Source organism: Mobula hypostoma, chromosome 7 (assembly GCF_963921235.1).
Source record: "Mobula hypostoma chromosome 7, sMobHyp1.1, whole genome shotgun sequence".
Classification (NCBI taxonomy): domain Eukaryota; kingdom Metazoa; phylum Chordata; class Chondrichthyes; order Myliobatiformes; family Myliobatidae; genus Mobula; species Mobula hypostoma.
This window is the reverse complement of record NC_086103.1, coordinates 14,577,859-14,592,002: the sequence shown is the minus strand read 5'-3', so window position 1 is coordinate 14,592,002 and position 14,144 is coordinate 14,577,859. Positions and strand designations below refer to the sequence as shown.

The following is a 14,144-nucleotide window of genomic DNA, read 5'->3' as shown; positions in this document are numbered from 1 at the left end:
AGGAACTGTGCAAATACTTTTCCTGGTTCTTTGGAGAAGAGTGCATTTATTTGCTTGGGCTCTGCGTCCTTGGTGTACCTCTGTAGTCTGGTAGCCAGAGCTGTTAACTGTCGTTTGCCAGTTTTCAGGGCTTCGGCTATGGACATACCTGTGTCCTTCCTTAGCAGCCAGTATGAATCTTTGGTCTTCCCACTCTTCGGCAGCTCAGTTAGTCTGCTGACCTCCGTCCTTGTGGCTTTCATCTTGGCTTCCAATCATTGTCTCCAGTGGGAGTTATGACAGTACTCTCCACTGTAGCTCATTTTGTAGCCCAGCATTTCTAGGACTGCTGCTGCCAATGCATGTATCAGGTTATTGGTCACAGTTATGTTGGAGGTTGCAATTGTGAGTTGTGCTTCATTTGGCTGCTTCAAATAAGCTGTCTGTTAGAATTTTATCACTTTCTGGGAGCTGAGTTCATTGATTGGCAGTTGCCATTTTAAAAACATAGAAACATAGAAAACCTACAGCACAATACAGACCTTTCGGCCCCCAAAGTTGTGCCAAACATGCCCCTACCTTAGAAATGACTAGACTTCCCCATAGCCCTCTATTTTGCTAAGCTCCATGTACCTATCCAAAAGTCTCTTAAAAGACCCTATCGTATCTGCCTCCACCACCGTTGCTGGCAGCCCGTTCCACACACTCACCGCTCTCTGAGTAAAAAACTTACCCCTGACATCACTTTTGCACCTACCCCCCAGCACCTTAAACCTGTGTCCTCTTGTGGCAGCCATTTCAGCTCTGGGAAAAAGCCTCTGACTATCCACACGATCAATGCCTCTCATCATCTTATACACCTCTATCAGGTCACCTCTCATCCTCCATCACTCCAAGGAGAAAAGGCCAAGTTCACTCAACCTGTTTTCATAAGGCATACTCCCCAATCCAGGCAACATCCTTGTAAATCTCCTCTGCACCCTTTCTATGGCTTCCACATCCTTCCTGTAGTGAGGCAACCAGAACTGAGCACAGTACTCCAAGTGAGATCTAACCAGGGTCCTATATAGCTACAACATTACCTCTCGGCTCCTAAATTCAATTCTGCGATTAATGAAGGCCAATACACCATTTGCCTTCTTAACCACAGCGTCAACCTGTGCAGCTGCTTTGAGCGTCCTATGGACTTGGACCCCAAGATCCCTCTGATCCTCCACACTGCCTAGAATCTTCCCATTAATACTATATTCTGCCATTATATTTGACCTATCAAAATGAACCACTTCACACTTATCTGGGTTGAACTCCATCTGCCACTTCTCAGCCCAGTTTTGCATCCTATCAATGTCCCACTGTAACCTCTGACAGCCCTCCACACTATCCACAATACCTCCAACCTTTGTGTGATCAGCAAACTTACTAACCCATCCATCCACTTCCTCATCCAGGTCATTTATAAAAATCACGAAGAGTAAGGGTCCCAGAACAGATCCCTGAGGCACACCACTGGTCACCGACCTCCATGCAGAATATGACCCGTTTACAACCACTCTTTGCCTTCTGTGAGCAAGCTAGTTTTGGATCCACAAAGCAATGTCCCCTTGGATCCCATGCCTCCTTACTTTCTCAATAAGCCTTGCATGGGGTACCTTATCAAATGCCTTGCTGAAATCCATATACACTACATCTACTGCTCTTCCTTCATCAATGTGTTTAGTCACATCCTCAAAAAATTCAATCAGGTTCGTAAGGCACAACCTGCCCTTGACAAAGCCATGCTGACTATTCCTAATCATATTATACCTCTCCAAATGTTCATAAATCCTGCCTCTCAGGATCTTCTCCATCAACTTACCAACCACTGAAGTCAGACTCACTGGTCTATAATTTACTGGGCTATCTCTACTCCCTTTCCAGAATAAAGGAACAACATCAGCAACCCTCCAATCCTCCGGAACCTCTCCCATCCCCATTGATGATTCAAAGATCATCGCCAGAGGCTCAGCAATCTCCTCCCTCGCCTCCCACAGTAGCCTAGGGTACATCTCCTCCGGTCCCGACGACTTATCCAACTTGATGCTTTCCAAAAGCTCCAGCACATCCTCTTTCTTAATATCTACATGCTCAAGCTTTTCAGTCTGCTGCAAGTCATCACTACAATCACCAAGATCCTTTCCCACAGTGAATACTGAAGTATTCATTAAATACCTCTGCTGTTTCCTCCGGTTCCATACACACTTTCCCACTGTCACACTTGATTGGTCCTATTCTTTCATGTCTTATCCCCTTGCTCTTCACATACTTGTAGAATGCTTTGGGGTCTTCCTTAATCCTGCCCACCAAGGCCTTCTCATGGCCCCTTCTGGCTCTCCTAATTTCCTTTTTAAGTTCCTTCCTGTTAGCCTTGTAATCTTCTAGATCCCTAACATTACCTAGCTCTCTGAACCTTTTGTAAGCTTTTCTTTTCTTCTTGACTAGATTTATTACAGCCTTTGTACACCATGGTTCCTGTACCCTACCATAACTTGCCTGTCTCATTGGAACGTACCTATGCAGAACTCCCCTGAACGTTTGCCACATTTCTTCCGTACTTTTCCCTGAGAACATCATTCCCAATTTAAGCTTTCAATTTCCTGCCTGATAGCATCATAATTCCCCTTACTCCAATTAACCGCGTTTCTAACTTGTCTGTTCCGATCTCTCTCCAATGCTATTGTAAAGGAGATAGAATTATGATCACTATCTTCAAAATGCTCTCCCACTGTGAGATTTGACACCTGATCAGGTTCATTTCCCAATACCAAATCAAGTACAGTCTCTCCTCTTGCAGGCTTATCTACATATTGTGTCAAGAAACCTTCCTAAACACACCTAACAAACTCCACCCCATCTAAACACCTTGCTCTAGGGAGATGCCAATCGATATTTGGGAAATTAAAATCTACCATCACAACAACTCTGTTACTATTACACTTTTCCAGGATCTGTTTCCCTATCTGCGCCTTGATATCCCTGTTACTATTGGGCGGCCTATAAAAAGCACCAAGTAAAGTTATTGACCCCTTCCTGTTCCTAACCTCCACCCAGACAGACTCTGTAGACAACCCCTCCATGACGTCCACCTTTTCTGCAGCTGTGACACTATCTCTGATCAACAGTGCCGTGCCCCCACCTCTTTTGCCTCCCTCCCTGTCCTTTCTGAAACATCTAAAACCCAGCACTTGAAGTAACCATTCCTGTCCCTGAGCCATCCAAGTCTCTGTTAACGGCCACCACGTCATAGCTCCAAGTACTGATCCACACTCTAAGCTCATCCGCTTTGTTCACAATAACTCCTTGCGTTAAAATAGACACATCTCAAACCGTCCATCTGAGCGCGTCCCTCTTCTATCACTTGCCTGTCCTCCCTCACACACTGTCTCCAAGCTTTCTCTGTTTGTGAGCCAACCTCCTCTTCCCCAGTCTCTTCAGTTCAGTTCCTACCCCCAACAATTCTAGCTTAAACCGCACCCCCCCCCGTAGCCTTAGCAAACCTCCCCTCCAGAATATTGGTTCCCCCTGGGATTCAAGTGCAACCCGTCATTTTTGTACAGGTCACACCTGCCCCAAAAAAAGGTCCCAATGATCCAGCAATCTGAATCCCTGCCCCCTGCTCCAATCCCTCAGCCACGCATTTATCCTCCACCTCATTCTATTCCTATAACTCACTGTTGCGTGGCACAGGCAGTAAGTAATCCCAAGATGACTACCTTTGCGGTCCTGCTTCTCAACTTCCTTCCTAACTCCCTAAAGTCTTTTTTCAGGACCTCTTCCCTTTTCCTACCTATGTCATTGGTATCAATATGTACCACGACCTCTGGCTGTTCTCTCTCCCACTGCAGGACATTTTGGATGTAATCTGTGATCTTCTCTCTGATTGTAGCAGCCAGCGACGATATTGCCCCGAGGTGAGGATCGGACTTGCGTTTCCCGTGTACAAGAACACAGAACATAGAATAGTACAGCACAGTACAGGCCCTTTGCCCCACAATGTTGTGCTGACCCTTAAACCCTGCCTCCTATATAATCCCCACCTTAAATTCCTCCATACACCTGTCTAGCAGTCTCTTAAATTTCACTAGTGTATCTGCCTCCAACACTGACTCAGGCAATGCATTCCACGCACCAACCACTCTCTGAGTAAAAAACCTTCCTCTAATATCCAGCTTGAACTTCCCACCCCTTACCTTAAAGCCATGTCCTCTTGTATTGAGCAGTGGTGCCCTGGGGAAGAGGCGCTGGCTGTCCACTCTATCTACTCCTCTTAATATCTTGTATATCTCTATCATATCTCCCCTCATCCTCCTTCTCTCCAAAGAGTAAAGCCCTAGCTCCCTTAATCTCTGATCATAATGCATACTCTCTAAACCAGGCAGCATCCTGGTAAATCTCCTCTGTACCAACGCTTCCATATCCTTCCTATAGTGAGGCGACCAGAACTGGACACAGTACTCCAAGTGTGGCCTAACCAGAGTTTTATAGAGCTGCATCATTACCTCGCGACTCTTAAACTCTATCCCTCGACTTATGAAAGCTAACACACCATAAGCTTTCTTAACTACCCTGTCCACCTGTGAGGCAACTTTCAGGGATCTGTGGACATGTTTCCCCAGATCCCTCTGCTCCTCCATACTACCAAGTATCCTGCCATTTACTTTGTACAAGGTGATGCTATTACCTTTGCGCATCTGAGAGTTGTGAAGGTGGAGTTTGAACTCGTATTTCCTGATCCGATCGATTCTGCAGTGATGTTGCTGTGGTGCATCGTGATTATCTGTCTTCCAATGCAAGATGCGATAGCACTCCTCTGTTGACAATGTTTGACCGCTGGGTAACTGGTTGTTTTTCCGTGAATGTGGATGACGGTCCTCATTGTTGCCAGAGTCCCTATATGCGCTTGATGTATCCTCTGTCATGTGGGTTGTTGTTAAAGTAGCATTCCATTAACTCCATGTTGTCCAGTCTTGTCCATTTATGGTTTTTTCTGGTAGCCAATTTCTCACCGGCTGGTCCAGGTTCCCCAACTTTGTTACTCCGGGCGACATCTGAGCCGGCAGGTCCCTTTTTGCTCTTGTCACTCTTATCTGGAGGTTTTTGTGGGCAGATGCAGCATAAGCGTGAGGGGTCCAGCCCAAGATCATTACCGGGACCTGAACCCTGGACCCCCATGTAGGACAATTTAACCTACTAGCCGGTATGCCTTTGGAATGTGGGAGGAAACCAGAACAAACACATGTGCACACTGGGAGAGCATACAAACTTACGGAGGATACCAGAATTGAACTCTAACCTACAACACCCCAAGCTGTAAGAGCGTTGCAATAACCGCTATGCTTCTGTGGGTCATTCTTGGCCAGAGCTTCCTCAGGAAACCTGAAGTGTAAGAAGTTTCACTCTCCCTGCCGGTGCAGTACCTCCCAGTCCTTTTTGATGGAACACGCCCAGAGCACACTGTGCGTCAGGATGTCCGAGAGCAGCAGCTTGCTCATAGAGATCCACGGCTCGCCGGTGGTCCTTCGGTACACCCCATCCCTGCTGGCAGCAGATTCCCAGGTGGTACAGGCTCGCAGCATCCTGCAAAGGACAGGCAAGAGTTCTTCAAGAGAGGCACGGTAGTGTAATGCTGTTATAGCACCAGTGACCTGGGTTCAATTCCTACCACTGTCTGCAAGTAGTTTATATGTTCTCCCCATGAGCGCGTGGGTTTCCTCTGCGTGCCCTGGTTTCCTCCCACATTCCAAAGAGGTACAGGCCAGTAGGTTAGTTGGCCACATGGGTGTAATTGGGTGCTGTGAACGCATTAGGCAAGTTACCATGCTGTATCTCTAAATCTAAAATCAAATTTTTATGAACTTCTCCCCTCAGCCTCGGAAGCGCCAGAGAAAACTAAAACCCAGGAAGATTCATCCGTTGGGGGATTGAGTTCAAGAGCCGTAAGGCAATGCTGCAGCTCTATAAAACTCTAGAAGTGTGTGGAAGCTTTTGAGAGGGTGCAGAAGAGATCTACCAGGATGCTGCCTGGATCAGACAGCATCTCCTATGAGATTGGTGGAGTGAGCTAGGGCTTCTCTTTGGAGTAAAGAAGGATAAGAGGTGAGCTGACTGAGGTACAAGATTATAAAGAGGCATGGACAGAGTAAACATCCAGCATCTTTTTCCCTAATAGCTAATAACAGACAATATGCTTTTAAGATGACTGAAAGAATGTATAGGGGAGCTGTCAGAAATAGTTAAAATGGTATTGTCAGGGGTAGTGGGACAGTGAGAGGATGGGAAAGAGCTGGTTTTGCTCTTGTGGTTTGGTTGTCATTGTTGCTACCCTGGACAATGTAGCCATTGGACTGTGTGGTGACATCTGCAGGATGCCCGCAGCAAATCCTTATAAACGACAAATTTCACTGTATGTTTCAGTGTACATATGATATATAAATGTAACTGTATTTCAAAAAGGAAGATACATTAGGGACATTTAAGACTCTTAAGTAACAATACAAATGAAACAATGGAGGGCTGTGGGGGAGGAAATGGATATAGATTGATGTTAGAGTAAGATAAAAATCAGCACAACATTGTGGGCCGAAGGGCCTGTACTGTGCTGTAATGTTCTATGTTCTTAGATCTCACCTATGGACCCAAATCCAAGATCTGCCAGGTCATGAAATCAGGAGAAGTATACTTAAAATAGAGGTTGATAGGCTTTTGATTAGTCAGGCCATCAAAGGTTACGGGGAGGAGGAAGGAGAATGGGGTTGAGGGGGAAAATAAATAATGACCGAATGGCAGACCAAATGGGCTGAATGATCTAATTCTGCTTACGTGCAGTTCACTGGGTTAGGTGGCCGCTGTAAATTTCCCCCTAATGTGTTGGTGAGGGATAATGTGTGGGGAGAGTGGAATGAGAACAGTGTTCGATTGGTTTTAGTCACAAACTGGCTGTAATTTTAATGGTTAGGCTCCTTTAAACCAGTTCCCAGAGATGAAGTAGTTTCTATTCTCTCTCCTCCTTAACATCCTTTTATCATCTGTTATCAGGCTATTGGTACAACAGTGTTATGCTATTGTAGCGTCAGGCCGTCTGTTCGGAGTTTGTGCGTTCTCCCTGTGACCACGTGGGTTTCTTCCAGCTGCTATGGTTTCCTGCCACATTACAAAGGCTTACGGATTAGGGTTAGTAAGTTGTGGGCACGCTATCTTGGCACCACAAGCACCGTGGCACTTGCGGGCTGCTCCTAGCACGTCCTTGGGCTGTTGGTCGTTGATGCAAACAAGGCATCTTACAGGATGTTTCGATGCACATCTGACAAACAAAGCTCATCTTTAAACACCTATCCTTACCGAAATGCCAGTCAACTTACCCCACTGCTCGATGCCATGGTGAAGTGCCTGACCGCCTGCTGCAGATCTCGGTGAGGCTCGTTAGTGTAGAACACGCCGAGGTAAGCTTGGGCCTGGAACAATTAGAAACAGGTTACTGACAGTAACGGAACAAGTTTCAGAGATGTTACTCCCTCCCTTTGGGTCTGCGAATGCTTACAAATTTTTCCCATATAAATAAATGGTAACTGCTTCTTCGCTTTACGACATTTTGGCTTACGAACCGTTTCATAGGAACGCTCTACCTTCGGATGGCGGGGGAAACCTGTATTAGAAAGTGGTGACATAGGCTTGGAAGGTGTTGAATCATTGTGGATAGAGCTAAGAAACTGCAGGGTAAAAAGACCCTGATGGAAGTTGTATACAGACTGCAAAACAGTAGTAAGGATGCGACCTATGAACTACAAAGGAAGATAGAAAATGTATGCCATGAGGGCAATGTTACAATAGTCATGGGGAACTTCAATATGCAAGTGGATTGGGAAAACCAGGTTGGTGCTGGATTCCAAGAGGGGGAATTTCTCGTGTGCCTACAAAATGGCTTTTTAGAGCAGCTCATGGTTGAGCCCACTAGAAGATCAACTATTCTGGATTGGGTGTTGTGCAATGAATTGGAATTGATAAGAGAGCTTAAGGTAAAAGAACCTTTAGGGGAAAGTGATCATAATATAATCGAATTCACCCTGACATTTGAGAAGAAGCTAAAGTTAGATCTATCAGTATTACACAGAGTAATGGGAATTACAGAGGCATGAGAGAGGAGTTGGCCAGAATTGATTGATAAAGAACACTGGCAGAGATGATGGCAGAGCAGCAACGACTGGAATTTCTGGAAGCAATTCGGAAGGCACAGGATATATATCCCAGAGAGGAAGAAGTATTCTAAAGGAAAGATTACACAGTTTTGGCTAACAAGATAAGTCAAAACCAAGATAAAAGCCAAAGAGTGGCCATAAACTAAAATTAATGGGAAATTAGAGGTTTGGGAAGCTTTTAAAAACCAACAGAAGGTAACTGAAAAAGTCATTAAAGTGGTAAAGATGGAATACAAAAATAAGCTAGCCAATAATATTAAAGAAGATACCAAAAGTTTCCTCAGATACAAAGTGTGAAAGAGAGGCAAGAGTGAATATCGGACTGCTGGAAAATGATGCTGCAAGGGTAGTAACGGGGGGGGGGAACGGACAATGAAATAGCGGACGAACAAAGTACTTTGTGTCATTCTTCACTATGGAAGACACAAGCAGTATGGTGGAAATTCAAGGTGTTAGGGGCTATGAAATATGTGAAGTTACCAGAACTAGAGAGAAAGTTTTTGGGAAACTGAAAGGTCTAAAGGTAGACAAGTCACCTGGACCAGATGGTGTACACCCCAGGGTTCTAAAAGAGGTGGCTGAAGAAATTGTGGAGGCATTAATAATGATCTTTCAAGAATCAGTGGTTGATAGATTCTTGATTGGACAGGGCACGAAGGGATATAGGGTGAAGGCAGGTTGGGACTGAGAGGAAAATTGGATCAGTCATGACGAATTGGTGGAGCAGACTCGCTTAATTCTGGTTAATTCTGCTCTTGTATCTTAAGGTCAAAAATTGGTATTCATAGTATCAGACTGGAGGCTACCCAGATGGAATACGAGGTGTTGCTCCTCCAACCTGAGTGGTCTCTTCGTGGTAGAAGAGGAGGCTATGGATTGATATGGCAGAATGACAATGGAGAGTGGAATTAAAGTGGCTGGCCACCGGAAAATCTTGCTTTCTGCGGTAGGAGTGAAAGTGCTTGACAAAGTGCGACCCCAATCTATAATTAATGTATTGGCTAGCTTGAAAGAAGTGTCCACAAACAGATAGGTCACTTGCCTCTCTCAGTCCAGACTTAGCTGCCTTTTCCAACTGCTTGATGGCTCTTTGGGTATCTCTGACATCCCTTGCTGGCTTGGCCTCCAACAAATACCTGGCCCAGCGGTACTGAGCCATGGCATGTCCCTGAGCAGCTGCCTGACTGTAGTATAGAGCGGCCTAGAGCACAAGGGAGGGGAAGGGAGAACCAACAGAATTAGACATAACTTTTTTTAAAAACCAAAATGAACTTTATTTATGGTGAAAAAAGTTGCAAGTATAAACCATGCAATTCCTTTTAATTCTCATATTTATAAACAATGTGTTCAATTACATTCAAACTCCAAGTAGATTGTCAATGTTTCAAGATTGTTTAAGATTCAAAATCATTTAATGTCATTTCCTGTACCGAAGTGAAAAGGAGAACAAAATAATTGTTTCTCTGATCTGATTCAGCACAAAAAAATCCTGCAATATGCTAAAAAACAATAAATATAAACATGTAAAATAACTTGTATACGTAAATTGACTGTATGCCCATAAAGTGACAGGTGCAGGAGTATCTGTACATTAGGTGATTGACAGGAAATGATAAAGTAGTGGTGGTTAGGGGTATAGAGGGGTGGGTTAGTGGGTGGAGGTGTTAACCAGCCTGACTTCTTACATACGTATTTGTCACCATATACTACCCCGAGATTCATTTTCTTGCAAGCATTTACAGGAAAATAGGGAAATGCAATAGAATTCAGACGACAAGAGAACGTGCTGAAGGACGTTTGAGCCCCTGCAATGTCTGCACCAAACTTCAGGGCATCCCTCAGCATGTACTCTTGTAGCCTGGAACGTGCCAGTCAGCAACATTCCTCTAGACATCTCAATGTGCTGGCTGATCAAAGGGGGTCTTTCACTGAGTTGATGATCTTCCAACAGCACCTGATGTCCGTCTCTGTATGTCCTTTGTCACACACCTTCTTAGGATGAACCATGACACAATCCCTTGCATTTTTCCCCACACTCTCTTCACGAGCTCACAGTCTTGCCCCCACTATAGTGATTTTGGTGGCAGAACATGGTGGGAGTGATGTTCAAGGCATAACCTCATCACCCCTACTGGGGTATAGGCTGCCAACAACAGCTTGCCAGAGTCCTCTGAGGTAGGGCGAAGGTTCATCTGTTGGTACGTGGCTTCCGCTCCCAGAGATGAGGTCTGAGGGTTTCTGAAGCTCTGAGTTTTTAATGGGATAGGTTTGCTAGCCCCATGCCCAACCCCCCCTCCTTTCACAGCCAGGCTTTAGCCCATCCATGGCGGAGTTGTCCTATACATAAAACATATTAGAAACACACTGATAAACCACATCCTCCCTGAAGGTGGACTTAACTGCCCTTTCCAGCTGCTCAGTGGCTCTTTGGCCATCTTGGACATTCCTTCCTGGCATGATCTTTAACAGATCGTTAACGCCCACCCACAGCACAGCAGTCTGGATTTAAAAGCTCAGCTGAAGTGCAGTGAAGCTGTACTTGGCAACTTGAGATGCGTTTTCTCATCCCTGACGCAAGATCCGGGAGTCTTTTGTAAAATTGTTACTACTACTATGTCGACTCAGGCCTAGGGGGCCGGTGTCGGGCACGATGACGGACTCTCCACTTCTCCCTCTCCCTTATCAGTGTGTTCAGTTCATCTATATTAGCCGTGCCGCTGTCTTCTAGGAGCTTGTTGACCATAGTCTTGGGAGGGTGCCCAGGGTTCATCCTCCCGTGCTTGGGCTCCCATATGATGACTAGGCTGGCAGGTAGCCTAAAATTGTTAATATATTTATATTTGTGTTTTTTAAATTGTGTTCTTTATACTTGTGTTTTTATTTCTACTGCATGAGATCCAGAGTAACAATCATTTCATTCTTTATAATCCTGCACAGAAGAATTGGGTGGCGTGGTGGAGATACTTTTCTACCAGAGGAGGTGTACGACACTCTTTCCCTCTGCTGGCCTGCAAGTCACCCTTGGGCAAGGTGTAGCACCTGCTTAGCTCCACGATCAGGGTCACGTGAAGCTATGGGAACAGGTGGTGGATGATCGTATGAGCAGCTGGTGCAGATCACAAGTACTGGTTACACATCACTGACACCAGGCAGACAATCTCTGAAGAGTATTGATAATGGCTGGGGTCACCCATCTTAAGACCACAAGATATAAGAGCATTAGACCATTTCGCCCATCGAGTCTGCCCCACCATTTAATCACGGCTGACCCAATTTGCCTTTAAGCCCCAATCTCCTGCCTTCCTCCTGCATCCCTTCATGCCCTGACCAAGTAAGAATCTATCAACCTCTGCTTTAAATATAAAGACTTGGCCTCCACAGTTGCCTGTGGCAAAGAATTCCACAGATTAACCACTCCCTGGCTAAAGAAATTCCTCCTCATCTCTGACCTAAAAGAGCGCCCCTCTATTCTGAGGCTGTCCCCTCTGTTCTTAGACTATCCCACCACACGAAATGACCTCTCCACATTCACTCTATCAAGGCCTTTCAACATTTGATGGGTTTCAATGAGATCATTCCTCATTCTTCTCAATTCCAGTGAATACAGGCCCGGAGCCATCATATGCTCTTCACATGACAAGCCATTCAATCCTGAAATCATTTTCGTGAACCTCCTTTGAACCCTCTTCAGTTGCAGCACATTCTTTCTAAGATAAGGGGTGCAAACCTGTTCACAATACTCCAAGTGAGCCCTCACCAGAAATTTATCAAGTTTCAACATTACATCCTTGCTTTTATATTCTCTTCCTCTTGAAATAAATGCTAACATCAAATTTTCATTCCTCACCACAGACTCAACCTGCAAATTAACTTTTAGGGAATCCTGTTAAGGATTCCCAAGTCCCTTTACAACTGTTTTTAAAAAATATTTTCTCTCCATTTAGAAAATAGTCAACCCTTTCATTTCTTTTACCAAAGTGCATGACCATACATTTCCCAGTACTGTACTCAATCTGCTATTTCTTTGCCCATTCTCATAATCTAAGTCCTTATGTAGCCTCCCTATTTCCTCAAAACTACCTACGATACTTCTTGCATTGAAATACGTGCAGCTCAAGACACTAGTTGTAGCATGCTCAAACTTTTGATTCCTAACTTTGTCTGAGGTCTTACCAACATCTGCCTCCACAACCTCGCCACTTATTGTTCTTGCACTCTAGTTCCCATCTCCCACATGCAGCATTGACAAACCTACCCGCTGGGGTATTAGTCCCTCTCCAGTTCATGTGCAAGCCTTCTGCAGATCCCACCTTCCCTGGAAGAGAGCCCAATGATCCAAAAATCTTATGCCCTTCCTCCTGCACCAACTCCTTAGCCAATCTACTAAACTGTATATTTTTCCTAGTTCTGGCCTCACTAGCACGTGGCGCGGGTAGTAATCCTGAGATCACAACTATGAAGAACCTGCCCTTTAACTTAGCATCTAACTCCATGAACTCCGTATGCAGAATTTTGTCACTTGGTCCACGTAGGAACCAATGACGTGCGTAGGACATGACTTTTGGCTGTTCACCCTCCCACTAAGAATGCTGAGGACTTGATCCGAGGTATCCTGGACCCTGGCACCCTGGAGGCAACGTACCAACCGGGAATCTCGTTCTTGCCCACAGAATCTCCTGTCTGTTCTCCTAACAGATCTCCTATCACCACATTGTGCCTCTTCTCTTCTCCCCCATTCCCACCTGGGTCACAGAGGCAGACTCAATGCCAGAGACCTGACCACTGTGACTTTCCTCTGTTAGGTCACCCCCCTCCCCCCCACGACAGTATCCATAGTGATATACCTGTTGTTGAGGGTATGGCCACGGGGTACTCTGCACTGGCTCCTTAACCCCTTTCCCCTTCCTGACTGTCACCCAGTCTCCTGTGTCCTGCACCTTGGGTGTAACTACCTCTCTATATATCCTATCTATCATCCCCTTCAGTCTCCCGAAAGACACTGCCCAGAAGGTGGCGATGGCAAACCACTTTTGTAGAATATTTTGCCAAGAGCAATCATGGTCATGGACCATGACTGCCCGTATCATACAATATGGCACAGAATGATGATGACGATGACTGAAGAATGGATTTTGGAATTTTGCATAAGGGGTACTCAACCTGTTTTAGCCAAAGGCACTGGCTTTCCACTCTATCTATACCTCTCAGCAATTTATACATCTTGGTATGGTGGCATGGTAGCAGAGCAGTTAGTGTAACGCTATTACAGCGCCAACAACCCACGTTTGATTCCCACCACTGTCTGAGGAGTTTGTGCATTCTCTCTGTGAGAACAGGGACGTCCTCCAGGTGCACTCATTTCCTCCCACTGTCCAAAGATGTATGGGTTAGGAGGTTAAATGGTCTCATGGGTGGAGTTAGGCATCTCAGGCTTGTTATCTTGCTTTAATCTCTAAATAAATGAATATAATCAACACGTGTCATGTTCCGTTTTACTTGGAGACTTACCTTCTCGGTGTCTTTGGCTGTGCCTCTTCCCAGGTTGTAACACACTCCAACGTTGTACTGGGCCTTGCTATAGCCCTGCTGGGCTGCCAACATGAAACAGGAGAAAGCCATCTCGTCCTCCTTAGCTTTTACATTTTCAATCCCTATTGGAGATTTAATAAAAAGACTAAGGGAACATCGATAATGAGGTAGAACACAGAATAGTACAGCAGAGAAACAGGTCCTTTGGCTTACAATGTTTTGTCGAAAACTAATCCCTTTTGCCCACAATGTCCATAAACTTCCATCTTCCTCATATTTTCTATGTACCTAAATGTCCTTTTTGTACATACCTTAAAAGCCTCTAATGTACTTGCCTCCTACTTCCACCCCAGGCAGTGCATTTCAGGCATCCACCACTCTGACTAAAAAACCTTCCCCTTTGACTCT

The 14,144-nt window shown here is 45.2% G+C and overlaps 1 protein-coding gene across 1 annotated transcript in view; it reads right to left on the bottom strand.

Moving 5' to 3' along the window:
* Nucleotides 1–14,144, bottom strand: part of dele1 (DAP3 binding cell death enhancer 1) — a 71,850-nt gene that overhangs the window by 8,842 nt on the left and 48,864 nt on the right. Inside the window, exons 8-11 of the mRNA XM_063053061.1 lie at nt 13,716–13,858; nt 9,250–9,408; nt 7,374–7,466; nt 5,433–5,592 (exon numbers count right to left, since the gene is read on the bottom strand). Of these exons, the coding sequence (XP_062909131.1) occupies nt 5,433–5,592; nt 7,374–7,466; nt 9,250–9,408; nt 13,716–13,858 (555 nt within the window). The remainder of the gene's footprint in view (nt 1–5,432; nt 5,593–7,373; nt 7,467–9,249; nt 9,409–13,715; nt 13,859–14,144) is intronic.